The sequence below is a fragment of the Pan troglodytes genome, chromosome 11 (assembly GCF_028858775.2).
Source record: "Pan troglodytes isolate AG18354 chromosome 11, NHGRI_mPanTro3-v2.0_pri, whole genome shotgun sequence".
In the NCBI taxonomy this organism is placed as follows: domain Eukaryota; kingdom Metazoa; phylum Chordata; class Mammalia; order Primates; family Hominidae; genus Pan; species Pan troglodytes.
The window spans coordinates 23,362,402-23,389,204 of NC_072409.2; the positions used below are offsets into that span (position 1 = coordinate 23,362,402).

The 26,803-nt window shown below is 42.8% G+C and overlaps 1 protein-coding gene across 11 annotated transcripts in view; it reads left to right on the forward strand.

The window, feature by feature from the left end:
• The window catches only part of TNC (tenascin C), a 97,216-nt gene that overhangs the window by 34,048 nt on the left and 36,365 nt on the right, over positions 1 to 26,803 (forward strand). For 5 of the 11 annotated variants that reach the window (XM_063787538.1, XM_009457162.5, XM_001156720.7 and 2 more), the window contains 11 exons: positions 1,041 to 1,156; positions 1,920 to 2,076; positions 5,673 to 5,942; positions 7,309 to 7,494; positions 7,763 to 7,852; positions 10,034 to 10,297; positions 18,845 to 19,117; positions 19,693 to 19,965; positions 20,572 to 20,844; positions 23,755 to 24,027; positions 26,335 to 26,607. In XM_063787538.1, the coding sequence (XP_063643608.1) occupies positions 1,041 to 1,156; positions 1,920 to 2,076; positions 5,673 to 5,942; positions 7,309 to 7,494; positions 7,763 to 7,852; positions 10,034 to 10,297; positions 18,845 to 19,117; positions 19,693 to 19,965; positions 20,572 to 20,844; positions 23,755 to 24,027; positions 26,335 to 26,607 (2,448 nt within the window). The remainder of the gene's footprint in view (positions 1 to 1,040; positions 1,157 to 1,919; positions 2,077 to 5,672; positions 5,943 to 7,308; positions 7,495 to 7,762; positions 7,853 to 10,033; positions 10,298 to 18,844; positions 19,118 to 19,692; positions 19,966 to 20,571; positions 20,845 to 23,754; positions 24,028 to 26,334; positions 26,608 to 26,803) is intronic. The other 6 variants (XM_063787542.1, XM_063787546.1, XM_063787545.1 and 3 more) reach the window with 3 other exon arrangements.

A 26,803-nucleotide genomic window follows, 5' to 3' on the forward strand; every position in this document is an offset into this window, starting at 1 on the left:
TGAGGTCACGAGTTCAAGACCAGCCTGGCCAGCATGGCGAAACCCTGTCTCTACTAAAAATACAAAAATTAGTCGGGCCTGGTGGTGCATGCCTGTAATCCCAGCTACTCAGGAGGCCAAGGCAGAGAATAGCTTGAAACCAGGAGGCAGAGTTTGTAGTGAGCTGAGATCATGCCACTGTACTCCAGCCTGGGTGACAGAGTGAGACTCTGTCTCAAGAAAAAAAAAAAAAAAAAAAAAAAAAGAGTCCTCATTATATGAGTTAGTATATGTATGAAATAGGAGCTATTGTTAACCCTATTTTACAGATGAGGAAACTGAGACTGCATGGTTAAGCATCTTATCCCAAATCATGCAGCTAACAAGGAGTAGAGGCAAAACTTTAACCCTGGCAGTCCTGGCAGGTTTATGTTCTTAACCACTCTATTACTTTTCAGTGGAGATCACTGACTATTTTTCTTTAAGTGGAAACATTCTGGTTTATGAGTTTAGCATCAGTATAATTACCTTCATATCTAAAAAGCAAGCTCTGGCTAGAAATTGACCCTTTTTTGCTTAATAATAACATTGGCTGCCATTTATTCAACTTGTTCTGCATGCCACGAACCAGGCCCAGCAATCTACACACTGGAGTGGAGTATATCAGTCACTCCTCAATGCATTCCCAAGAAGTAGACATATTTACCTTCTTTTTCCAGGTGAAGAAACTCAGGCTTAGAGCATTGTGTGCAATTGCTCAAGTTCACATTGATAGTAGAGCTTAGATTCTAACCCCAAGTCTGTCTGATTCCAAAGCCTGCGTTCATTTTAGATTTAACCATATGAAATTGCCAAAATTAATCATACCATTTTTCCTAATATTAATTTTTATACAGCCCCATAGTAGACCTCATCCCAGAAGAAGCTTTAAAAGGACACCTGCTCTGGTTGTCAGCCCCTGACTGTTGCAGACATCCAGTCTGGTTTAGTGGAATCGTGGCCACGTTGCCCAATCACACACCTGCCCTATGCTTACGTTCTATTTATGTTGTTACTTACAGACTTACCTGCACCTGAAGGCCTGAAATTCAAGTCCATCAAGGAGACATCTGTGGAAGTGGAGTGGGATCCTCTAGACATTGCTTTTGAAACGTGGGAAATCATCTTCCGGAATATGGTAAGGAGTACAAAAGAGCAGATCCATTTGATCTCAAGGATTTGAAAGATGACCAAAGGGTTCTGAAGACTTCTGTATCAACTAATTTTCCTTAGTTTTTGGTGGAGGACAAGGCTATAATTAGCATCTTTTGTGTTTGCATCTATATTTTAAGGGATGTTGGTTTTTCCCTGATTTTAGTAAGTAAGTGTAGCACTTAGGGCTGAGACCCTAGACAAATAGAAGTTGTCACCTCAAGGTTCCAATTGTCCATCATCACCTTAGAAATCTCTACTCGGAGGCAAAGAAGAGAAGAAATGGTCTCTCCCTCAAAATAAAGGTACATCTCAGATTTGAGCAACCCTTCTCTCCAGGCCCAAAAGTACATGTGAAGCAGGGAACTTGTTCTCTGAATTTAAGCCCAGGCTCTGCCACCAACCAGCTGTGTGACTATCCAACAATCACCCTACTTCTCTGATGCTGGCCTCAGTCTACCCAAGGAGGGATTGAGCTTGTGCCTTCAGAATTCCTTTGGCTCTCACATTCTGTCATTTGACTTGCATGACAAAGGGGTAAAAGTTTACGAATGGGAGAAACAAACTAGAGAAATGTCTTTATCATCTCTGTATCCTCAGTAGCTTACATACTGATCTGATGCATAGTAAGTGACTAATGAATCGATGAAAGAATAACAGAGGAATGAATGAATGCAGAGTGAATGAATCACATAAATTAAGAGACTGGCACCTCCCCTAACTCTTACCAAGCTGCCTCTATCTCTCAGAATAAAGAAGATGAGGGAGAGATCACCAAAAGCCTGAGGAGGCCGGAGACCTCTTACCGGCAAACTGGTCTAGCTCCTGGGCAAGAGTATGAGATATCTCTGCACATAGTGAAAAACAATACCCGGGGCCCTGGCCTGAAGAGGGTGACCACCACACGTGAGTATCACCTTTAATACTTATAGAATGATAAGGCTGATTGTACCTCATAGCACCTCCTGGTTGAGAAAGTGCCTTCTCATATAGCATCTACATCATTTAACTTTTGCTGCATTTTTAAAAATCCAGATACAGTGGTTTAAAATAACAATTCTTTGCATGTTGGTGATTTGGGTTTGGGCTCAGCTGAGCAGCTTATCTGTTCTTGACTGCACTCCTCATGTATCTGTGTGCTTAAGGGGCAGATTGGCCTAGGATGGCCTCAGCCAGGATGGTGTCTTTCTGTTTCGCAGAGCCTCTCATTCTCCAGGATGCTGGTCCTGTTCACACAGCTATTGAACAGGTTCAAAATTGGCATTAGATCACTTCTATCAAAGCACATCCCACGGCCAGTTTATATTTAAGGAATAGAGAAACAGATCCATCTCTTGATGAAAGGAGTTTCAAAATCTCCTTTCAAAGGGGTGTGACTACCTGAAGATAATTAAGCCCATTGCTAACAATCTAATTAGCATCATGTCACTAGTTTAATATTAGCACCCAGTTGTAGGACAGAGGAAGGGAAAATATTAATGTTAAGGCTTAAAGAAGCTAAATCACTTTAACATCCCATAGTTAACACCATCAGGGGCATAACTTTAAGCCAGGGTAAGTTTTATAACTTTAACACCATTTCCACTAACATTGACTAGGCTCTGGTTTATGTAGAATGTTGATTCCATCTCTTCAATGGGAACCTAAGTAAAATTTCATTCAATACTAATGATGTCAGAAGTTCTTGGGAGTAGAATAGGATTTAGCAGTACTAGATCATTTGGTGAGAAAAAGACCTGAATTTGGAGATGCTCCACCAGGAAACTTTTTTTTTTTTTTCTGTCACCCAGGCTGGAGTGCAGTGGAACGATCTCAGTTCACTGCAACCTCTGCCTCCCAGGTTCAAGTGATTCTCCTGCCTTAGTCTCCCAAGTAGCTGGGATTACAGGCTCCCACCACCACATCTGGCTAATTTTTTTGGATTTTAGTAGAGAGGGGGTTTCAGCATGTTGGCCAGGCTGGTTTCCAACTCCTGACCTCAGGTGATCCACCCGCCTCGGCCTCCTAAAGTGCTAGGATTACAGGCGTGAGCCACCGTGCACAGCTGCAATTTTTTAAAAAGAAAAAATGCATAATTTTGCACTTCCATATAGGAAAACCTCTTTATTTTCTTCAAGATAACATATGCGCCGACTCTTTAAGTAATCGACTCTTCTTGGCAGGGGGTTGTTGGAAAAATTAAATCAGTTGCTAATGACAAGAAAGAACATCTTGCATTTAAATATTTGCACATTTTGCCTAGCTCAGAGCCAATTCAAAGGATTTTCTCTTTCATAAGCAAGTGTTTTCCATCATCCTGACACCACCTCTCTGTGGTAGGTAGAAAAGCAGGTACCAACAGGAAAAAAAAATCATTAGATCACCAGAAAGACAAAGAAAAGACAAAGCAAATGCTTAGTTGCTATGGAGGAGGTGCACTGAACTTTTTTTTTTTCACTGCTCTTTTGTTTATCTAAATTTGGGAATTGTCTGCTTTATTTCTTCTTATTTTAGAACAAACATTCCAACATTTGAAGTTGCATAATCATAAATTTCAACATAGGGGGACAAATATTTACCTGTTCATTTTGTATTTTTAGTAGAGACAGGATTTCACCATGTTGGCCAGGCTGGTTTTGAACTCCTGATCTCAAGTGATCCACCCGCCTTGGCCTCCTAAGGTGCTGGCATTACAGGCGTGAGCCGCCACGGCCAGCCACAATTTACCACATATACCTGAAACCTTTAAACCTTTAACCTTTTTTCCAGATTTAAAGGGCCTTAAACTTCTAGTTCAAAACACATTCGGCTCCTTCTGTCTGGCATCTATATAAAGGTGGTATTATACTTACTTTTGAGGTCAATATGTTTGAGAGGTGTTGTCATGTAAAGGGGGAAAAGGATGGGCTTTGGATTCAATCAGTTCTGAGTTTGAATTCCATCTTTACCATTCACCATCACCTTGGAAAAATCTATTTCTTTAAGCTCCAGATCCAACAGCTGAAAAATGGGTTTATAGTATTCTCCTTGTGGGGTTGTCATAAGACTCAAGACGTGGGGTTGTCATAAGACTCAAGACATAAATAACAAAGCACCATGTTTGCACCTGATAAATACAGAGCATTGTTAGTTTCTGCTATTCAAGGGTCCCAAATCTAGGGGGATATCAGTGTCCTTGACTGAAACCCAACTTCTTTAATGTAAGGGGTACTAAGGAAGGTAGTAGGTACGGTTTGGGTGCTTGCTAGCACCTATAAGAACATAGAGCAGGCAGCTTCTGTCCATTTTTGCGACATCATTTTCATTGTGCATTTTACATCATCTGTGAGCTGGGACTGATGTATCAACACCTAGACTTCAAAAACAGACTCTGCAGTTTTCTCACAATCTGCTGTAAATTATTGTTCCTTTTCATTCCCTGTATAAAGCCAACTTCCTGTCACTTGTTATTGTTTACTGAACCAATGCTGAAAACACATTTTTAAAAAAAAAAAAAAAAAAAAAGAGAAGAAGAAGAAAGAAAGATTCAAAGATTCACTGAATACCCAGAATATGCCTGTCTCTATGCTGGGAATTTAAAAGACTCACTCTCTCAATCAATGAATAACCCCACCTAAATTGACTCAAACTGTACAGAAATCTGTTATGAAACAATGAGACATGTATGATATTAGAATGCTCTTTAAGGACAGTGGCAGCCACAGGGAGGGAATATGTGTTTACCTGACTGAAGCCGGGTTAAAAAAACGCTTCTCATTAGGAGACAACATTTAAGTGGGATTTTGAAGGATGCATAGGAGATTTTTAGAGGGAAGTATGATCTTAGAAAGAAGAAATGAGAGAACAGCATGTACAGAGACCAGGCGGTGCCCAACAGCATAATGTGCTTCCAGAGCTCTGAGCATCTATCAGAGTACAGCACCAGAGTGGGTGGGGCAGAAAAAGTCAAGATGAGCCTGCAAAGACAGGCAAGGCTTGAAATAGCAATGACTTTCTTGCGTGAATTCTTTTTATCAAAAATAAGTTTCCATACACTGTCAAGACGTCTATTGCCTCACTTTTCTGCTTGGTAATTCTGATGGAAAAGTTTTCAGGAAACATCCAGGAAGTTTTGCCTAATTAAAAATTTAAAGAGACTAAGTTCATCTTTTCAAATAAAGTATCCCCAAAACATGTTTCCTTAACTTATGAGAACAGTAATAATAATAATAATAACAAAAGAACAACCTTTTTTTTTTTCATGTGACATCCATGGGCCAGGCTCTGTGCTAGATGCTTTGCAAGCTTTATCTCTCTTAAGATGAAAAAAACAAAAACCAAAAACACTAGAGGTAGCTGCTGTTATCCCTACTTATAGCTTATCAAACCGAAAACTAAGGTTCAGAAAGGCAAAATAAAGTCAAGCAGTTAGTATATATCTAAGTATTCACCCACAGGTCTGGAGAGTTACAAAGTCCTCTCTCTGCTAAGCTTCAGGCAATGGCCCTAACCTCTGAAGCCTCTCTGTCCTCTGCCCATCATAGGCTTGGATGCCCCCAGCCAGATCGAGGTGAAAGATGTCACAGACACCACTGCCTTGATCACCTGGTTCAAGCCCCTGGCTGAGATCGATGGCATTGAGCTGACCTACGGCATCAAAGACGTGCCAGGAGACCGTACCACCATCGATCTCACAGAGGACGAGAACCAGTACTCCATCGGGAACCTGAAGCCTGACACTGAGTACGAGGTGTCCCTCATCTCCCGCAGAGGTGACATGTCAAGCAACCCAGCCAAAGAGACCTTCACAACAGGTAAAAGGCCTCCCCCTGTTAACAGATACAGTAAAGGAAAGATTGAAAGATTTCCATCCCACTGCATGTTGGGGTATCTTCCAGGCTCATTTTACAGTACGAAAAATGAAAGGGGTATTTCTACTCCTGTAAATTTTAAAATATTGTAGCAATTTATTAATTAATTTTTCAAAAAAATTCCAAATAACCTTCCAAAGCACTTTTGGGGGTGGGGGACATATGTAGAAGATGCTGGTCTGATATTCTCAGACAAAAGTTCTGGTTAAAATAAAGTTCAAATAAATATTTTTCAAGTAAAATACGGTATATGGAAAACATATATGACAAATGAGCCTCCTAACACTTTAGCCTATGGCATTATTTTAAAAGTTCAAAAGTGTCAATTTTTCATTCAGTAAATATTTTTCAGAGCTCAGTAAGTACTTTGTGAGTTATTAGAAATATGATGAGGAGGCCGGGCGTGGTGGCTCACGCCTGTAATCCCAGCACTTGGCAGGCTGATGCAGGCAGATCACAAGGTCAAGAGATGGAGACCATCCTGGCCAACATGGCAAAACCCTGTCTCTACTAAAAGTACAAAAATTGGGGTCGGGCGCAGTGGCTCACGCCTGTAATCCCAGCACTTTGGGAGGCCGAGGTGGGCAAATCACGAGGTCAGGAGATTGAGACCATTCTGGCTAACACAGTGAAACCCCATCTCTACTAAAAATACAAAAAAAATTAGCCAGGCGTGGTGGCGGGTGCCTGTAGTCCCAGCTACAGGCTGAGGCAGGAGAATGGCATGAACCCGGGAGGTGGAGCTTGCAGTGAGCCGAGATCGCGCCACTGCATTCCAACCTGGGTGACAGAGCGAGACTCCGTCTCAAAAAAATAAATAAATAACTGGGCGTGGTGGTGTGCTCCTGTAATCCCAGGTACTCGGGAGGCTGAGGCAGGAGAATCACTTGAACCTGGGAAGCAGGGGTTGCAGTGAGCCGAGATCGCACCAACGCACTCCAGCCTGGTGACAGAGCGAGACTCTGTCTCAAAAAAATAAATTAAAGAATGAAATATGATGAGAAAATGCAAAAGACCAGTTTTTACACTCATGAGCTTATTTTTAAGTCTTTGCATTGTTTCTTTAACCACAAAGTCTGAGAAAAACACAAATGACTAAAGTGTCGCACTCATCCGTAATAGGGAAATGTGCCAAATCTGTAGCACTTGTTTAGATTTGCACATCAACTATGGGGACAGATGAGTGTGCTGAGAATTTTGTAATTTCTCTCCAGTTCCAGGCACGTTTCATATGTCAGCTTGAGCTGTCAAAGACTCCTGGTCTCTTGTGACTGATATGTTCAGTACAAATGTTCCTTCTCTCAAACAGGCCTCGATGCTCCCAGGAATCTTCGACGTGTTTCCCAGACAGATAACAGCATCACCCTGGAATGGAGGAATGGCAAGGCAGCTATCGACAGTTACAGAATTAAGTATGCACCCATCTCTGGAGGGGACCACGCTGAGGTTGATGTTCCAAAGAGCCAACAAGCCACAACCAAAACCACACTCACAGGTGAGCTCTGCATCTCTGCAAGCCTGAGCCAGCCAGCCCTAGAGGGCCCTTAAAGGATGGGCACCTGCTCCCACATGTCCCCATTTGTAACCCTCAGAAATAAGTCCAATTTCCTGAAATACTGCTTATTGGATTGCAGTGAGTTCTTTTGTAAAACATTCCGAAAATTTGTTGTAGCCTCCAGAGACCAACTCAAAGCCATTTTTATCATCCTCTGAAAGTCTCTCTGATTTCAGGATGAATCTCAACTTGCACATTCTCTCCTTAGGTCTGAGGCCGGGAACTGAATATGGGATTGGAGTTTCTGCTGTGAAGGAAGACAAGGAGAGCAATCCAGCGACCATCAACGCAGCCACAGGTGAGGCACACCTGGAATTCCCATCCCACTGAGCTGGTGCTGGGCAGATGAGACAGAGCCAATGTGGCCAAAACCTATTTAAAGAGAAAAAGTAGAAGCCTGGAGGAGAAAGGGCCCTGTAGTACCATCTAGCCCCAATGTCGAAATTCAAAAGGAACATAAGTACGGTCCATCTGTATGATGCCAACATCATCCCCTGTATGGAAAAGGGGACTGGGGATTTTGTGGTTGTTGTTGTTGTTGTTGTTGTTGTTGTTGTTGAGATGGAGTATCGCTCTGTCACCAGGCTGGAGTGTAGTGGCATGATCTCAGCTCACTGCAACCTCCGCCTCCGGGGTTCAAGAGATTCTCCTGCCTCAGCCTCCCGAGTAGCTGAGACTACAGGTGCACACCACCACGCCCAGCTAATTTTTGTATTTTTAGTAGAGATGGGGGTTTCACCATGTTGGCCAGGATGGTCTCGATCTCTTGACCTCATGATCCGCCCACCTCGGCCTCCCAAAGTGCTGGGATTACAGGCATGAGTCCCTATGCCCAGCCGGGATTTTTTAAAGAAAAATTGGAACCAGGCTTTGTAAGAAATTCATGAACATTTGTAAGTTGGTAATCAGTTGCATCTTTTAAATAAACCATTATCTAGTCCAAACACAACTGTGGGGTTTTCTCTGAGAAAACACCTAACTTTTATACCCCTGTCAAGCAGATTATAAGTAACAGGATTGTAGTTTAAAGTCCAGGCCCTACACTTACCTATTGTATCCTGTAGCCACAACTTGTAGGTGAGGATGCTGAGGGGCTACCTGATTTGAGGTCATTGATTCTTTCCTCAAGATTTTTTTTTTTCCATTTTTCTGGGAAGTTTGCACTGCAAAAAGAAAATTCCTCCTCTGCCTCTCCCCCAGCCCCCAGCTTACCTCCCCGCAGGCCCTATGAGGAAGAAGGAGGCTAGTGTGTAAAGAGGAGATGGATCATCATTGAGCTTCCACATTATGCGGGATGCAAGTCTGGGCATTTACATGCCAATTCTTTTTTTTTAATCTTTTGATTTTGAGATAATTGTAGATTCACATGCAATTGTGAGAAAGCATACAGAGAGATCCCCTGTGCCCATCACCCAGGTTCCCCCAAGGGTAGCGTCTTTCATAAATGTAGACTAATATAACAACTGAGAAATTGACATTGGCGTAATCTGTCCACTCTATTTATATTTCACCAGTTTTGCATACACTCATTGGTATGTGTGTGTATATACTTAGTTCTATGCAATTTTATCACACATGTAGATTTGTGAATGCACTGCTAGAGTCAAGATACAGAACAGTCTTACTACAAGAATCCCACATGCTACCCTTTGCAGCCACAGCCACCTCCCTCCCTTTGCCCCTCTGCCTAACCCTGGGCATTCATTTATCTGTTCTTCATCTCTATGATTTTGCCATTTCAAGGAATGCTGCATAAATGGGATCCTACACATATTAGTCCATTTGAGTTACTGTAACAAGAATAAGAATACCTTAGACCAAGTAACTTATAAACAGAAGAAATTTATTTCTCACAGTTCTGAAGGCTGCGATGTCCAAGATCAAGATGCCAGCAGATTTGGTGCCTGATGAAGGCCTGCTTTCTGGCTGACAGCAGGCCATCTTTTTACTGTGTCCTCACAGGACAGAAGGGGCAAGGTCTCTTTTATAAGGGCACTACTCCCATTCATGAGGCCTCCCAAAGGTCCCTAGATCCAAATGTCTTCACATTGGGGATTAAGTTTCAACATAAGAACTTTAGAGAGGCACAGACATTCAGTGCATAGCAATACAGCATGTAACATTTTGAAACTGGCTTTTTTTCCTTCAGCATAATTCTCTCGAGATTCATCTAAATTGCTCCTTTTATCAATAGTTGGTTCCTTTTAACTGCTTTAAATCTGAGTAGCATTTTATGGAATGGATATTCCATGACATTATTTTTAATCTTCTCAGACTCCGATGGGGTCACGTGGGTGATGTATAATTAGACCTATTTTACAAAAGTAAAAAGAGAGACCCAGAGATGTGACTCTCCTGTGGTTCCTCAGCTCCTCTGTGGCAGACCTAGGACTCCAGCCCAGACGCAGTTGACTTTCAGCCCCAGAAGCAGCCCTGCCTTGCAGCCTGAAGAGCATTCATCTCTCTGTTCTCCTCCCAGAGTTGGACACGCCCAAGGACCTTCAGGTTTCTGAAACTGCAGAGACCAGCCTGACCCTGCTCTGGAAGACACCGTTGGCCAAATTTGACCGCTACCGCCTCAATTACAGTCTCCCCACAGGCCAGTGGGTGGGAGTGCAGCTTCCAAGAAACACCACTTCCTATGTCCTGAGAGGCCTGGAACCAGGACAGGAGTACAATGTCCTCCTGACAGCCGAGAAAGGCAGACACAAGAGCAAGCCCGCACGTGTGAAGGCATCCACTGGTGAGTCTGCCCTGAGCTTCCTCCAAACTCTAGGTTAATTCTGAGGTTAGCAGATCTCCTCAGCCAGGGTGTCCTCACATGAGAAAGCCAAATGCAAAAGCAAGCCACTTTCTCCATCCCTGAAGCCCCTGAACACCACTTTGAAAGGGCTGCTTACTCGTCTTTTCTACCTCCTGTCAACTGATACAGCAAATTTCCCCCACTGGGAAATAGGGGTTTTAAAACATTTCTTCCTAGGAGAACTTTAAACATCAGGGTTTGTGTTTGCATTTAACTATTATTTTTGTTTTCTTTTTTTAACTGGGCATCACAGCATCTTTTAAATTGTTTCTTGTTTATTTCCTTCTTTTAGCCTAACAATTAATTTACTTTTCATTTTACTTCATTTAAAGATGACCAAGATGTTGGTAATAATTTTTTTTTTTTTGGTTATTTTCTACAAACTGTTTTTATTCCAGGTCTTTTGCTTTCTGCCAAGTTTACCCCTGAAGAGTGGCACACGGCCCTTTGAGACTTCCATGGTGCCCTCTCATTTTCTCTTTTCTCTTAGTCATTAAGACATTAACCTAGTTTGTCTATGACAACAGCTTAATCCTGACATTGCGGCCCATGCAACTTGTGTCCATTCTGGCCCATGCAACCTGTTCACTGAACCTGCTGCCATGCTTACTCGGTGGCTAAACTGAAGAGACAACCAGGTTTTTAAAATATTTCTTCCTGTATGAAAAATAAGCCTATTCAATTTTGGCCGCCAAATATTCGAAATGTATAGGTGGAAAATGTTACTTTTCCAGGTTTTGGCAAGTAATAGTCTTTACTTCCAATTTAATTAGTAGGCATGTATTGAGTACCTACTGCATACATTGTACCATACTGATATTTGAGGAAAAGTAGTTCCCAAAGTCAGCATTGTTATGTGGACTCATTTGTGCCTGCTCATAGTGCTTGCGGAAGACTAGATACTCAGAATGCTAGACAGAACTCGAGAAAAAGAGTGATCCAAGGAAATCAGGAGAGCTGGCAAAGGTGTTATGGCAAGAGATGTTATTCCAGTTGAAGCTTGATATGCAAGAAAAGGGTTAGAAGTGTGGACATATTTGGAAATGGCTTGAAGAGTCTTTCTCACAATATCTTCAGTCTCAAATCACAGTCACTTACTTAAGATAGAAGTTGGTTTTCTTTCTTATAAAATGAATCTGGAGCTGGGAGGCACAGGGATAACTTAGTAGTTTCAAATTGTCAGGCACCCAGGCTGCTTCTGTCTTTCTTTTCCAGCATTTTTAGTCCTTGGCTTCCATTCTCAAAGTCATCTCAGTGTCACAACATGGCTGCTGTAATACAGCCATTACATCTGTGTTCTAGGCAGCATAAGGGAGGAAGAACCAAAACTCCCAAAGAGGAGTACCTTCTGGGTGAGTCTTTCTGGAAACCCCACCAATCACTTCTCCCCATAGTTCATTGGCCACTCCTAGCTGTAAGGGAGGCAGGGAAAGGTAGTCTTCTGTCTGAACATGTTACTTCCACATAAAATTGAGGTCATTTGTAAGAGAGAAATTTGGCAGACAATGAGCAGTCCCTGCCAGAGTCTGAAATGAGTTTACGTGGTCAATTCTGTTGACTCTGCATTGACTGCTTCCCACCCAACTATAAGATGTTTATGAAGGATGCTCTGAAAGAATAGTTTAATTAAAAAATAAGCTGGGGGGCGGGGATAGAACCAAGAAGAAATAAATCTATAGTAGAGATTTCAATTTCAGCTTTATAAACATGAGCTTGTTATAAAGTGTCAAGGGGCAACAAATGAATCAGAAATACCCAAAAGATGAAATCCCTCTCTTTTCTTTCTCTTTCTCTCTCTTTCTTCCCTCTTCCCTCCCTCCTTCTCTTCTTCCTCCTCCTCCTTCCTCTGCCCCTCTCTCTTAGCTTTCTCTTGAGTTTGATAAATGCTGTATCTAAGAGAGATTCCTATTGCCCCTCAATCATTCCACCTTCTGGTGATGGCCACATTGCCTCCTTCCTCCAGTGAGAAAGCCTCACACCTGCGCAGTCACTGAAGAAGTTTTATCTCCCTAAGATCCTGAGGTGTGGGGCTTCTCCACTAGAGAAAGGAGGTAATGTGGCTATAACCAGGAGATTTACTAGCTAGAATTATTCTGTTTCTGAATGAGAGCCCCATATTGGCATTCCAAAGCCTCAGCAGTTGCATTTCCCCACCACGCCTCCTTAATGCCATTTCAAAGATATCATGTTTCATATTTAAAGACATTCTTCAGTGTGGGAAAAATGTGCAAAGTTCTTTTTATTGGTTCTTCTCCACTGTCCACAGACTATTTCCCCCATCCCTTTCTCCACAGGAAAAAATATATCTGTTTCATTTAAGGTGAAGCAGACGTTTCTTTCCCTCCTTGAATTCTAACTTTTAAAGCCTTCTGCATTCACTCAGTCAATAAAATACTATCACCATGCTCTGTGCTAAGTTCTGGGGTTACTAGAGCAAAGAAGACGGGTATTTAATTCCAAGGAACTCACTGTGTAGCGAACAAACAGACACTGAGATAACATTCTGCTCACTACGATCGATGGTACAGAGGGTGCAGCCAGTGCTCAGGAGACACTGGATCTAACTTCAGAGAATCAGGAAAGGCTTACAATGGGAAGACGCTTTTGGACAGAGACATAAGAGGCAAACATAGATGTGTTAAATGGAATAGCTAAAGAAGTAGAAGCCCAGGCACCTGACCTTGGTAAGCATAGAGGAAGAAAGAAAACAGGAAAAGTGAGAGCTCTTGGGTGAAGGAGCCATGTGGCTATAAGTCCTGAAATGTTGCAGAGTTTTAGGTTCAACCATCAGAAGCAAGAACCTTCCAGCTCTGTATCACTGGATTCTTAATAGCAGAAGCCTGTCAGGTGCCACTCAATGTCTGTGGGGCTTACAGAGAAAAATGAAGAATCAGTGGCCCTGAAGAATTTTTCCTAGGGAATTCCAGGGTTTTACTGATGGATGGGCCATAATGTAAGTCTTTTTCTTGATGTGGCACCATACTAAAAATATGCATAACCTGGCCACCTATCACACCTCTCGCCCAAAGACCCAGCCATGGGTTACAGGGCCCTACAGAATCTGGCACGGCCGGCTCATCCTCTGACCTCAGTCCTGCCACTCATTCCCTTGCTCACTTCACCACGGCCTCTTGGGCCTTCACACTGTTCCTTAAGCTTGCTGAGCCTGCTCCCACCCTCGGGCTTTGGAGTATGCTGCTCCCACTCCCTGGATACCACTCTTTTCCCAGCACTTCACAGAGCATCCTCCCTCATTTCACTCAGCAGCTCAGGTATGACCCAGAACAGAGGGCTTCTCTGACCAGCAGCCTAAAAAGGCACCCCCATCCTGATCTACCCCTTCAAGCTGCTCTAGGTTTCCTTGTGAAACTTATCTGCCTTGATATTATGCAAGTATTGGTTTACTATAATATCTATGGCCTGCCTCCCCATCAGTGAGCAGAATGTAAGGACTGACTCCATCATCCACTGCTGAATCCCAGTGCCCTGAAGGCAGACAAGTATGTGGTATGAGCTTCATGAGTGTTTAGGGACCCTGGCTACTTCAGAGTCAGCATTTCCATAGAATCTTCTGATTCTTCCCTTCCACCTCTGCATTAACACCCCAATTCTTTCCTTAAGGCATAAGGGAAATCATTCCCTTGGAAAGTCTTCAATTCCGCTTAATCTGGATAGAAAAGGAAGGAAGGAAGGAAGGAAAGAAGGAAGGAAGGGAGGAAGGAAGGGAGGGAGGGAAGGAGGGAGAAAGGAAGGAAGGAAGGAAGGAAGGAAGGGAGGGAGGGAGGGAGGGAGGGAGGGAGGGAGGAAGGAAGGAAGGGAAGGAAAGAAGGGAGGAGGGAAGAACGAAAGGTACCGTGTCTGTTGGCATTTAAAAAAATTAGTGTGTACCAGGCATCATTCCCTCTCCTCCTCTCCCATTCCCTCCCTTCTCTTTCCCTCTCCTCCACTCTATTCTCCTCCCCTCTACTTCCTCCCTTCTCCCCTCTTCTCTCTCCTCTCCTCTCTCTCCCTTTTCTCTCTGCTTTTGTACTCTCATAAACCCAACTAAACCCTGCTTAAGGTCAAAGCCATGAATTTGCTGCATGCCATAAGAGACAGGAGGCAGGGGTGATAGGTAGAAACATAAAGCCAGCAAAGCATCTTTTCATAGCAACATAAGCCTTGACAGTGACAACCCAGTAGCTCTCAGGAATTTTGGAAGAAGAGAGGTGGAATTTTGTTTTTAGCCACAGCTACCAGTAATACAGAACATTCTGCTCTTATTTGCTATTTTGATTTTCTCACAGACCAAACTGAAATTTATTCAAATATTTATTCATCCAGCAAATATTTATTTCATACCTACTGTGGGTCAGGCGATGCCGGTGTATAGAAGAGAAAGAAACAGCTTCTCTTCTCAAGAAATGGCGCACGTTGCTATAAGAGAGAGAACCAAAACCCAAATTATAACACTGTAGCTTATCTGTTTTAGAGGGATTTGTGGGAGGCTGCAGGAGCATACAGACAGGTACCCATCACAGACCTAAGCAAAGGGAATGAAAAGCATTGGAGAAGGCTTTTTGGAAGAAGTGATGTTTGGTTGAGTTCTGAAAAAGAAAAGGGGCTGGGCAAGTGGAGAAAGAGTAATGACATTTCCAGCAGAGGGAATAGCATCTGAAAAGCTGAAAAGCATGAGAAACTTTACCTTAGTGAACTGCAAGCTATACAGTCCTGCTATATGATAGAGTGGGAAAACAGTAGGGTAGGAGGCTAGAGACATCATCAGGGGCATCTGCAAAGGGGCTTGGTTCTTGGCAGTTACAAAGAAATCACTGAATGTTTTAAGGCAGCCAAGGCTTCTCATTTCAATTGTCTTATCTCTGAGAGATGAGAGTAAAGCCACTGAAGATACCCTTTGGGGTTGTCAGGCTTGGATGTGACCATGCCCCTGCTGTGGGAGAATCACTCTTTCTCCCCTAAGTGGACGCTGAAGTGAGTTCCTCATCAAGCCAGCACTTGGTAATCACTATCTAGAAGATGGTAACAATCTACAGATTTTTAAGTTGGCACTGTCAGAAATTCCTCCAGACCAGCTGCTCAACCCACCAGGAGCACAGCAATGGGTTTCAAAATTCTGATTTCCCAGGCCCACTGACATTGTTCAGAGGGTAGATTCCAGTGCACAGCTGTAAGAAGAAGACAACAGCCTTTTGATAAAGAAATGCCAAGAAATTCAGTGTGGAATCTATAATGGAAACACTTGGTTTCTAGGGCAGTAAGTCCACAGTATGTCATTTGCAGTTGAAATGTGGAGCCAGCATTTATGTGAAGCCTCTTGGTCCTCATCTCAACTATTGTCCACTGTATTTTTTATTCATAATATTCCCCCTTCTTTCATAATTCTGACCCCCTCTCTCTTTAATTTAGCTACTGATTTTATTTGTGGAAGTTGTACCTTTTACTCACTTGGCTAGCATTTATTTAATAAAGGGATCTGGGTGGGGCACACATAGCATCCACTACTGACATGGCCACAGTACTGCCTCTCTGAGTTATAAACCAATGCTCTTTCTTGATTTGCCTACCAAAAAAAAAAAAAAATAGTAGAGAAATAGCCAAAAGTGTTAGCAGAAGTACCAACATCATCACTATTACTATTTACTGAACAACATGACATTATGTAAAAAAAAATCACTCTATCGACTATATGAACAGATGAAACAGGATGTGGGGACAATTAGATGAAAGTATCAGTGGCATATTAAATATATGATTCAAAGAGATAAGATGATTCTCATTAGGAAGAGACATTTTCCAACGTGCATCTTTTCTCTCCATCCATCTCTTGCCACAGCTTAATGGGCAATCCACAATCTCATTCCCCCACCCCCAGTAAGGTAACTTTCCCAGTATCTCTTTCAAGGGGGCATTTAAAATTTATTTCATAGAAAAAAATGTTTTATGTAACAATTAGACATAAGGATTAAAAGATAGACACCCGTAGAAAAAAGACAGTAACTTAATTCACACGAAGGGGTACATTGTCAATGACAGATTAGTTCCTGACAGGTGGACAGCAGAGGAACAAAAACAGGAAAGTGGGATAAGAAGGAGAGCTAAGAAGACATAGGGTTGATTTAATTTTCACTTAGCTCTGTTTTTGTCCTATATCTCTTTCTGTATCAGGACTGCTGAAATATTTGAGAAGGACATGCTCTTGAGTTTAGTTGTGCTTAAATCCTAATGTCAAGGGTATAATCACTATATCCGGGGAACTGTTTCTGGCCTCACAAGGCCCAGCAGGATTAAAGGTAGTTGACACCTCCTTTCTTTTCCTAAATCTAGATACATCACTTGCAGTTTGGGGTCCTCCCTTTCTCATAAAGACCATGTTTAGGTGGTTAAGAACTGCTTTGGAGCCTCCTGTGTAAGCTTTAGGACATGAGTCGGGGTTAAAGAGGAGTCTGTATTCAAGATCAAGTATTGCAAACATTTTCTGTAAAGGGCCAGATGGTAAATATTTTAGACTTTATAGGCCAGAGAGTTTCCATCACAATTATTCAACTGCACATTTTGTAACACAAAAGCAGCCATCAACAATATATAAGTGAACAAGCATGGCTATGCTCCAATAAAACTTTATCTGTGGCACCAGAATTGGAATTTTATATGACTTGCATGCACCATGAAATAATATTCTTCTTTGGATTTATTTCCCGACCATGTAAAAAAGTAAGAAAAACTGTTGTTAGCTTGCTGACTACCAAAATAAGCAGCTGGCCAGATGTGGGCCTCAGGTAACAGTTTGCGGACCTCTGTTCTCGATCAAACAAAATTTGAAGAAGTGTATGCTCTGACAATATGAAACAAGCAGGAAGAATGTTCCCCAGAACTTAGAAATGTCTGAGTTAAATCAATTCCAGAAAAGAAATGTTTTCTCCTCTGAAAGGATATCCTCAATCAAATTCCAAGCTAAGATTTTCAACTTAGTAGCCTGCTCTAATGGACACATAAGGCTCATTTGAAATTAGCAGCAATGTGAAGTATAAATAGAAAAAAACAGTTTGTTCTTTTAAATGATTTAAAGTCAGTTTCTACTCTCTAGTTTACAGGATCCATTTCTAGAGAAATACTTTCCTTCCTAAACTATGCAAAGTCCACTTAAGCTCAGCCCTGGGCAAATTATCTCCCTTAAGTCAGGTTGAGACCAGTGAGTTTTTACGGAATTTCGTGCATTCGGGAGATGAATGAACAGGGTGCATTCAGTTTTACTTGAGCTTCATAAGATCTGCTTCTCCCAGGACCTCTTTCTTTTTTCTAATAAGGAACAGTTTTTCAAAGCCTTATCACCTTCTTTAGCTCAGCCTTAATAATACTGTGTCGATGTGTCTCTGATCTTTACCAATATGATCTATGTAAATGATTTGAACGCTAGAAACTGACGAAATCCCAATATAAACTATACAACAGACCTCCCATAGGATATTGAGGCAGCACAAAAAAGAAGAGGCTTTTTTTTTTTTTTTTTGAGATGGAGTCTCATTCTGTCACCCAGGCTAGAGTGCAATGACTCAATCTTGGCTCACTGCAACCTCAACCTCCAGGGCTCAAGCAATTCTCCTAACTCAGCCTCCCAAGTAGCTGGGATTACAGGCTCACACCACCACACCCAGCTAATTTCTGTATTTTTTGTAGACACGGGGTTTCGCCATGTTGTCCAGGCTGGTCTTGAACTGCTGACCTCATATGATCTGCCCACCTTGGCCTCTCAAAAAAGAAGGGTATCTAAGAAGAGCCAATTGTCTCAAAATACAGAAGGTCGGACAGCTCAAACCAAGACCCCCAGAGTAACTGAGGGCCACCCCATTATGATGCAAGACATGTTCCAAAATGAAAACTGAAGCTCAGAGCATCACTAACATAGACATATAGTTTTCTAAATCTGCAGGACACTGATCAATAGGAAAATACCATTTCCAAGAGAAAAACCCAAATATGCATGAAGGCAAAAGAAATTTTTTTTGTTTGTTTTGAGACAGAGTCTCACTCTATCCCCCAGACTGGAGTGCAATGGCGCCATCTCAGCTCACTGCAACCTCCACCTTCTGTGTTCAAGTGATTCTCCTGCCTCAGCCTCCTGAGTAGCTGGGATTACAGGTGCCCACCACCACTCCTGGCTAATTTTTGTATTTTTAGTAGAGACAGGGTTTCACCATGTTGGCCAGGCTGGTCTCGAACTCCTGACCTCAAATGATCCACCCACCTCGGCCTCCCAAAGTGCTGGGATTACAGGCTCGAGCCACCGCACCCGGCCACAAAAGAAATATGACATTGTTGTCCTGCTGGTGTTTTAATAGGGACAGCACCAGTAGGGGATGCAGTGAACAAAGCCTGGCACTTGGACTGCAATGGCCTATAGATGTGGCATTGGGTTTGCCATTCCCAGGTTCTCAGAAGCAAAACTTTCTGAGGAATAGTTTAACTGACCCCATCTCTGTCATTATTCAGAACAAGCCCCTGAGCTGGAAAACCTCACCGTGACTGAGGTTGGCTGGGATGGCCTCAGACTCAACTGGACTGCAGCTGACCAGGCCTATGAGCACTTTATCATTCAGGTGCAGGAGGCCAACAAGGTGGAGGCAGCTCAGAACCTCACCGTGCCTGGCAGCCTTCGGGCTGTGGACATACCGGGCCTCAAGGCTGCTACACCTTATACAGTCTCCATCTATGGGGTGATCCAGGGCTATAGAACACCAGTGCTCTCTGCTGAGGCCTCCACAGGTATCTCTTTCCTTTCTATTTATAGCTTCTGTTTTTCCCAGCAGGAAACTGCCCGTGAATAATCAGACACGACTAGCTTTGGAATGGACTTGTTCTGCCACTACTTATGTCTATGGGGTCTAATTGTGACACCAGGCCATCACGCTACAGAACCCCAAGGCAACTTTTAATACTTCACTCCACATGAATGACACCCTTGGGAGTTGTACAGAGCTCAACCTGCGGGACTAAACACACAGCTCCCATGGAGAGGGCCTTTAGCTCCATAAACAGCCTCCCTCCTGTTAAAGGACGTTAAGGCACTATATATGAAAGGGAAAGAAAATCACAAAATTCTCTCATCTGCTGAGGGTTAAGGCAATTCTTTAAGATTTAAAAAACAAACAAAAACAAATATTTTCCTGCTCTTTCCTCTCTTTGCTCCATTTCTAAAATTTAAAGAGTTGCATGATGCATGTTTATCTAAAGAAAGTCACATTTTTTCAGTAATATTATTATTCAGCTTATTCTTGTGTTAAAGATTCCCTGGATCTTGTGTGATTTGATCACTAAACTAGTTCTTTGTCCTTCTCCAGGGAAAACTCCCAATTTGGGAGAGGTCGTGGTGGCCGAGGTGGGCTGGGATGCCCTCAAACTCAACTGGACTGCTCCGGAAGGGGCCTATGAGTACTTTTTCATTCAGGTGCAGGAGGCTGACACAGTAGAGGCAGCCCAGAACCTCACGGTCCCAGGAGGACTGAGGTCCACGGACCTGCCTGGGCTCAAAGCAGCCACTCATTATACCATCACCATCCGCGGGGTCACTCAGGACTTCAGCACAACCCCTCTCTCTGTTGAAGTCTTGACAGGTATTCTAGACGAATTCACTAATTCACTTCCTCCCCTTTGTCTCTGCTCGGGAGGAATCAAAGCACTTTCTTGCTTTAAACTGGGATCAGCTCCTACCACATTGGGGAAATACCAGTGAATCATCTCTGCTTCTTCCTAAATGTCACATCCCTTATTTGGCTAAGTCCTAGTTGTAGCCCAGTTCCATGGAAAATTCCACCTACTCCTCCTTTAAAAAAGTGAGAGGTGGCTTTTCTTTCAAAGTAAGTTTCAGTCACAATATCTAAAAAGTTGGAAAGCCCAACCTGTAAATGAAGAAAAAATAGCTCTGAGCTCATGAGCTCATTTTAAGAACACCAAAGGACTCCCCATAGCCCTATTTGTATGTCAAGAATAGAAATTGTGAACAATTCCTAAAACTACTTTTCATTCCCAAAAGCTGAATAGAAAAACCCTGGCTTTAGTGCCAACAGTTTGAGTGTGCTCAACACCTGCTGTAAATCATGCATCTATAATCAACACTAACCAGACAACTCATCCCAACCTTAGCCAAAATGCCATCTCACCTGAATCCCAGAGTGCAATTGCCTTTTTAAGTAACTCAGCAACTCTGTGTCCTTATGCAGAGGAGGTTCCAGATATGGGAAACCTCACAGTGACCGAGGTTAGCTGGGATGCTCTCAGACTGAACTGGACCACGCCAGATGGAACCTATGACCAGTTTACCATTCAGGTCCAGGAGGCTGACCAGGTGGAAGAGGCTCACAATCTCACGGTTCCTGGCAGCCTGCGTTCCGTGGAAATCCCAGGCCTCAGGGCTGGCACTCCTTACACAATCACCCTGCACGGCGAGGTCAGGGGCCACAGCACTCGACCCCTTGCTGTTCAGGTCGTCACAGGTATATGACCCTCCTCCCAGACTGGAGACATGATAGGAGCCAGCATGTCATTGAAATAGAGAAAATTCCCCCGTGTGGCAGAATCCTAACCCAATGTTGTTGACAGACAGCGTGAATCTCTAACTCAGGAAGGTCTGTGTTGGAATTCCACCTCACTAGCTAAATATTCTTGGGACTATATGTGTATGTATATATATAGATACACATATATACACACACACAAATATATACTTATATATATTTGTGTGTGTGTGTGTATATATATGTATGTGTGTATATATAGATATATACTTTTTGTTTTTTTTGAGTCAGGGTCTCATTCTTTTGCCCAGGCTAGAATGCAATGGTGTGACCATGGCTCACTGCAGCCTCGAGCTCCTAGACTCAAGTGATTCTCCTGCCTCAGCCTCTACAGTAGCTGGAACCACAGGTGTGAGCCACCACACTCAGCTAAGTTTTTTGTATTTTTTGTAGAGATGGAGTTTCACCATTTTGCCCAGGCTGGTCGCAAACTCCTGGGCTCAAGCCATCTTCTCACCTTGGCCTCCCAAAGTGCTGGGATTACAGGCATGAGCCAGCGTGCCCTACCTCTATTCTTGGGTATATTTCTTTACATCCCTGAGCCTCCTTTTTGTATCTTTAAATCAGCAATGAACCCTACTTCAGGAAACTGTCATGAGCAGTAAATAAGCTAATGAATGTCAGTGCTTAGTAAAGTGCCCATCACGTAGTAAATACTGAATAGCAAATAGCTAAATTTATCATACAGCAACAGAGTCATGATTTTTAAAATAGCACAAACATTAGGGCTGTGGCACAAAAATAAGATCAGAACTTTCTAGAAAAACCTTATTACTAGCCTCAGAGCCACCAACTAACACCCAACTGATAGGCAGATCTCTACATAATAACCTTTAGAAATGATGCAGTTAGCTTCTGCTGAAACTATCTAGGACTCTCTCCTCAACAGATACAAAAAGCAGGGACATTTCCAAGAAAGGACAGCCACCTTTGACTTCAATGCTTTTCATTCAATTTGGGAAGGAAAAACAATTCCTCTCAATTTTCCACCAAAAATGAGCTGCTCCATCTGTTATAAAAAACTGTGCTGTACATGAGGTTTCTAAAAATAGCTTCAAAAAGGGCTATGGGAAAAAGGGCCAACTTTTTGGTGATAAGGTTTCTGTGCTGAGCCCTAAGCCCATCCCTACTCTACATATGCTGCCTTTTGATAATGCAATCCAAATCACCCAATTCAAAACAATTGTTTTCCTTGCTCTTATATAACAAATAAACTTGGTGGTTGCTAGAAACTACATAAAATTCCAAAAATAAGGGGGCCAGGTTTTATTCCTGTGTTTCCTGGAATATCTTCAGATCAAACAAGAGCAAAAAGGGCCTTTGAGACAGGTGTGGCCTGTGTGCAAGATGCTCATATCTTCCTCTGTAGTCCGCAAACTTTTGTTTTTAGCAGTACAACTCCTTTTGCAAATGAAGTCTTCCAAGGAACCCTACTATTTGACAGATAAGTGAACAGCTGTTCTTGGTGAGCCTGGAAGTAAGAGGGGGATACCTCCACCCATGTTCTCAACACAGTTCTTCTAGAAAGCCCCAGATCTATGTGGAACACAGTTTGAAAATAACCCCTCTTAAAAGCAAGAGGTTGCTCAGAGGTTGCTCAGACTCTCACAGGGCATTGAATCCTTGGATACCCAAGAGCAAGTATCTATATCTTTCAACTATTTTTGGTTGAAATCCCTGCAGATATTCTCCTCCCTAACTTCTAACCCATGGCCACTTCAGCCTTCAAAACAGTGGCTGAGAGACTGCATTTAACCCTCAGAAGCATCCCACAAAACAATGGGTTTTTCCATATCCTAAATCCAAACTTTCTAAATCACCAATAACAACTACGTTAAATTTCCTTTCTACATTGTAGAAGCAGTAATAGTGGGTTCTGTTCTGCACCATTTACTGAGAAAAATCTCCTTTCTTTTAATTAAAAGTAGGCACACTCATTTCACACAAACAGCTTTGCTCTGTGATACAGCCATTCTTCCTTTAGACATAAAGTACGAGCAGAAAAAGGTGGAAGAAGAAACAAGCTGAGAACCCAGTACACAACTTTTGATCCCTGAAAGCTGATAAAAGACCAAAGAAGAAACATCATACTTGTTCACACCTGAGACAGCATACACTTTATCAACCCAGGCAGGTAGCCAGTGGCTAGTGATGAGATAATCTTTCTAATTATAAATAATGAAATAAAGCAGGGATTTCTCCCTGACATGAGTAAGAAATTCCAAGGGAAAACACTTGAACAATGATTTATTTATTAAGCTGACACTTATTGGGCACTTGCCATGTATCAGGTATGATACTAAGAAGTTGATAAATATTACCATTTAATCATCACGCAATCCCATGAAACAGTACCATCAACTCCATTTAAAGGTAAAGAGAGGGTGGCTCAGAGAGAAGCTGAGTGACATGCCCAAGATTATGCAGCTAGCAAATGCTAGTATTGGGATTCTAATCAAGGACTACTTGCCTCCAAATTCTGCACTTGTAACCATTGCTGTATCTCTTACCCTAACCCACAATCCTACTTTTCCATGTGAATTTCACCTGCTAGCAATGCATGCTCCTGGTGGGTTGTGCATTGGTGCAGATGTCTTTGCCATCTCAAGGATAAACCATGTAGATATTTCCCTTTCTGGCCATTTTCAACTCCTGAAGACAACTGTGGCCAGAGAACCACAGTTCAAATTGCAAATGCTCAGAGACCAAGAATTAAAAAAAAAAAATTATCTTTCCCCTTTCTCTCTTTCCTAGAGTTGGGCTGTGGGATGTTTGGTTTCCTCATTTTTGGTTTATAGAACTGACAAATACTTTTCTGTCCTTCTTCAGAGGAGCTCCCACAGCTGGGAGATTTAGCCGTGTCTGAGGTTGGCTGGGATGGCCTCAGACTCAACTGGACCGCAGCTGACAATGCCTATGAGCACTTTGTCATTCAGGTGCAGGAGGTCAACAAAGTGGAGGCAGCCCAGAACCTCACGTTGCCTGGCAGCCTCAGGGCTGTGGACATCCCGGGCCTCGAGGCTGCCACGCCTTATAGAGTCTCCATCTATGGGGTGATCCGGGGCTACAGAACACCAGTACTCTCTGCTGAGGCCTCCACAGGTACTTCCTCTCCCTGTCAATGCTTTCTCCCCAAGGTTCTTTGCTTCCTTTTCAAGAGATCATGCGCGGAGTCAGCATCTCGCCATAACTGAATCCTTTTCATGTGCCTTTCAGTGGCCGGCTGTGCATGCTCAGAGACCTCCCTGTTGGCTATGCCTTTGTCCTCATGCCTTTGCCATGTGGATGGTGAATGATGCAGGTGTTGCCCTTTCTGATCTCCAGCCCCCCAGCCTTTCATACTTTACCTGGCTGATTCTACATCTTTTTTGAATGATGAATTTTTGTTTCAGGAATCAGCCTGATGGTTTTAATTCACTTCTCCAGTGCTTGGAGATAACTAAAAGCTTCCCTCCCTATATATGAGTTCTGGTGGAACACAGATTATTCACTTCAGAGAGTCTTTTGCTAGTTGGAAATGGTGCTTTTCTATCTCTAAATCCCTCAAGGATATGGGTAGTGTGGTTCTTGCATGTAAGAAATGTTTCTTTAAAATGCACCCAGTATAATAAGAGAACTGAATTACCCTCCTCCGGGCAATTCTCTCAGATACTGAGTCATTGTTAGAACATCAAATTAGCAAATAGCTAGACCAGAAGGAAAAAAAAAGAAATTACACAATTATGACTGGAGACTGTACCAAAGAGAAAGCCATTCATTAGCACAAGTACACACAGCAGCTTTTGGAACAAGGAATGTCCTGGGCTATGAATGTCAAAGAACTGATACCCTTTTTGCTCTTTTAATCAAGAGTTTCTCTCTGGAGTGTTGGCCTTTGGATGGCAAACTCCCAGCCCCAGACCCTGGAGGGTGCATTATAGTTTACTCGTCACTCTACCCCTGTTACAAGACTTCAGTGTTTCCCGGGGGCCTGCCAAAGTCAGCAGCCTTCCTCTGACACAGTTTTCCGTTGCTCATCTTTATTATGTGCCTCCATGGGTTTGAAGCTCGGTAGAGACTATCGCTTCATTTTGCATATGACTGCCCCCCTTTTTAAATAATTATTGCAACTAAACTTTAATGCATACCTGTACATCCCAGTTGAATCTAGCAAGAGCATAGCTCTGCATTTTAACCTCAGTCATTTCACTAATTTTCACTGAGATAAAGAAACATAAAGCACAGGCAACCACTGCCAGGACCGTGACCCTGAAATGCCTAGAATTTGCAGCCAAGGCTACTCTGAAGGCACCCGGACCTCCTTTTTCTGAGACCCATAAACCATCCCTTCCCAGAAGGCAAAGTAATCACCCACCACTTCTGATCTTTTCTGCATATCTTGTGGCTTGGGTGTCCTCAGTATTTTTATGTGTGTGTGTTTTTCTTCTTAACAATAGCAACATTCTTGCCACTGATGAATTGGCCTATGGGCAGGAAGTTCCATAATCCCATCTGATCTGTATCTCAACAAATCTATTAGAAGGATCTCAGAGACCAGGAGCCTTCTTTCTTGCTAAAGAGACAGTACTAGCTTTTCAAACCCTGCTCCTACCTGCCCTCTGCATGTTTTATTCTTATGGTTGGGGAAAGCACTGGCAGGACCATCTTCAAGACAAAATGTTATTTCTTCGCTGAAAGGGATGGCCTAAACTGCCTTGCCTTGGCTTAGCCCTCTTGGTTGGCAATGCAATACTAGCCTTTTTGGCCCGCATAGCAGCAGTTAAGAGAGGACAAGCTATTTTAACAGAATATGAGAATGGCTGGCTGGTCCTTCTCTAAAGTATGAAAAAAATACCAAGAATTACACTGAGAAATTGGTAATTACCATTAAGTCACAAAATCAGAAGCCTCAAGTTACCACCTTGGGAGGAGGGTAATGGCATCAGAATTATTTAGCCCTCATTTGAATAGATGAGAGCTCCTTCAAAGCAAAGAATGTCTGTGGAAGGCATCCAAGTAATCTTGGTTTCCTTAATGCAATTCAAGAGACTGGAAGTTGCCAGGACTCATATCTTTTGACCAGTGGCCAGCAACCCTGCGGTAGGGCTCCCAGAGGCAAGTGTGGTTAAGATGCAACAGTTCCTGATAAGATCATTCAGCACATCTTCTTGGCCAGGGCCTGATTATATGTGGCAACTGCACGTAGAGAAATCTAATTGCCATACCTTCCTTTTTCTAATTTCTTTTAACAAAACTGCTTTTTCTCTCCCTTTAGCACTAATTGATAACATTGCTTCCTTCCATCATAGCCCTGAACTATCAGATCTCTCTACCCAGCAATGGTTCTATTAACAACCTCAATCTTAAAACACAGCCAAATAATTAACTCAAATTTATTTTTTTCTTCTCCCCTACCCCTTCCTTTTACAGCCAAAGAACCTGAAATTGGAAACTTAAATGTTTCTGACATAACTCCCGAGAGCTTCAATCTCTCCTGGACGGCTACCGATGGGATCTTCGAGACCTTTACCATTGAAATTATTGATTCCAATAGGTTGCTGGAGACTGTGGAATATAATATCTCTGGTGCTGAACGAACTGCCCATATCTCAGGGCTACCCCCTAGTACTGATTTTATTGTCTACCTCTCTGGACTTGCTCCCAGCATCCGGACCAAAACCATCAGTGCCACAGCCACGACAGGTACATGTGCATTCTCCCATTTCTAACACACTCTCTCTACAGTCTTCTTTGCAGGGTGAAGCCTCTCCTTCTCCTCTCCCATTGATGTACAAGCCACAGGGCACTAACTCTTCCATGGTGCTAGGCTGGAGTGCTGTTTAACATAACTCTTTTCCAACAGCAGCCCAAATAATGGATTGCCATAAAGACATGTGCC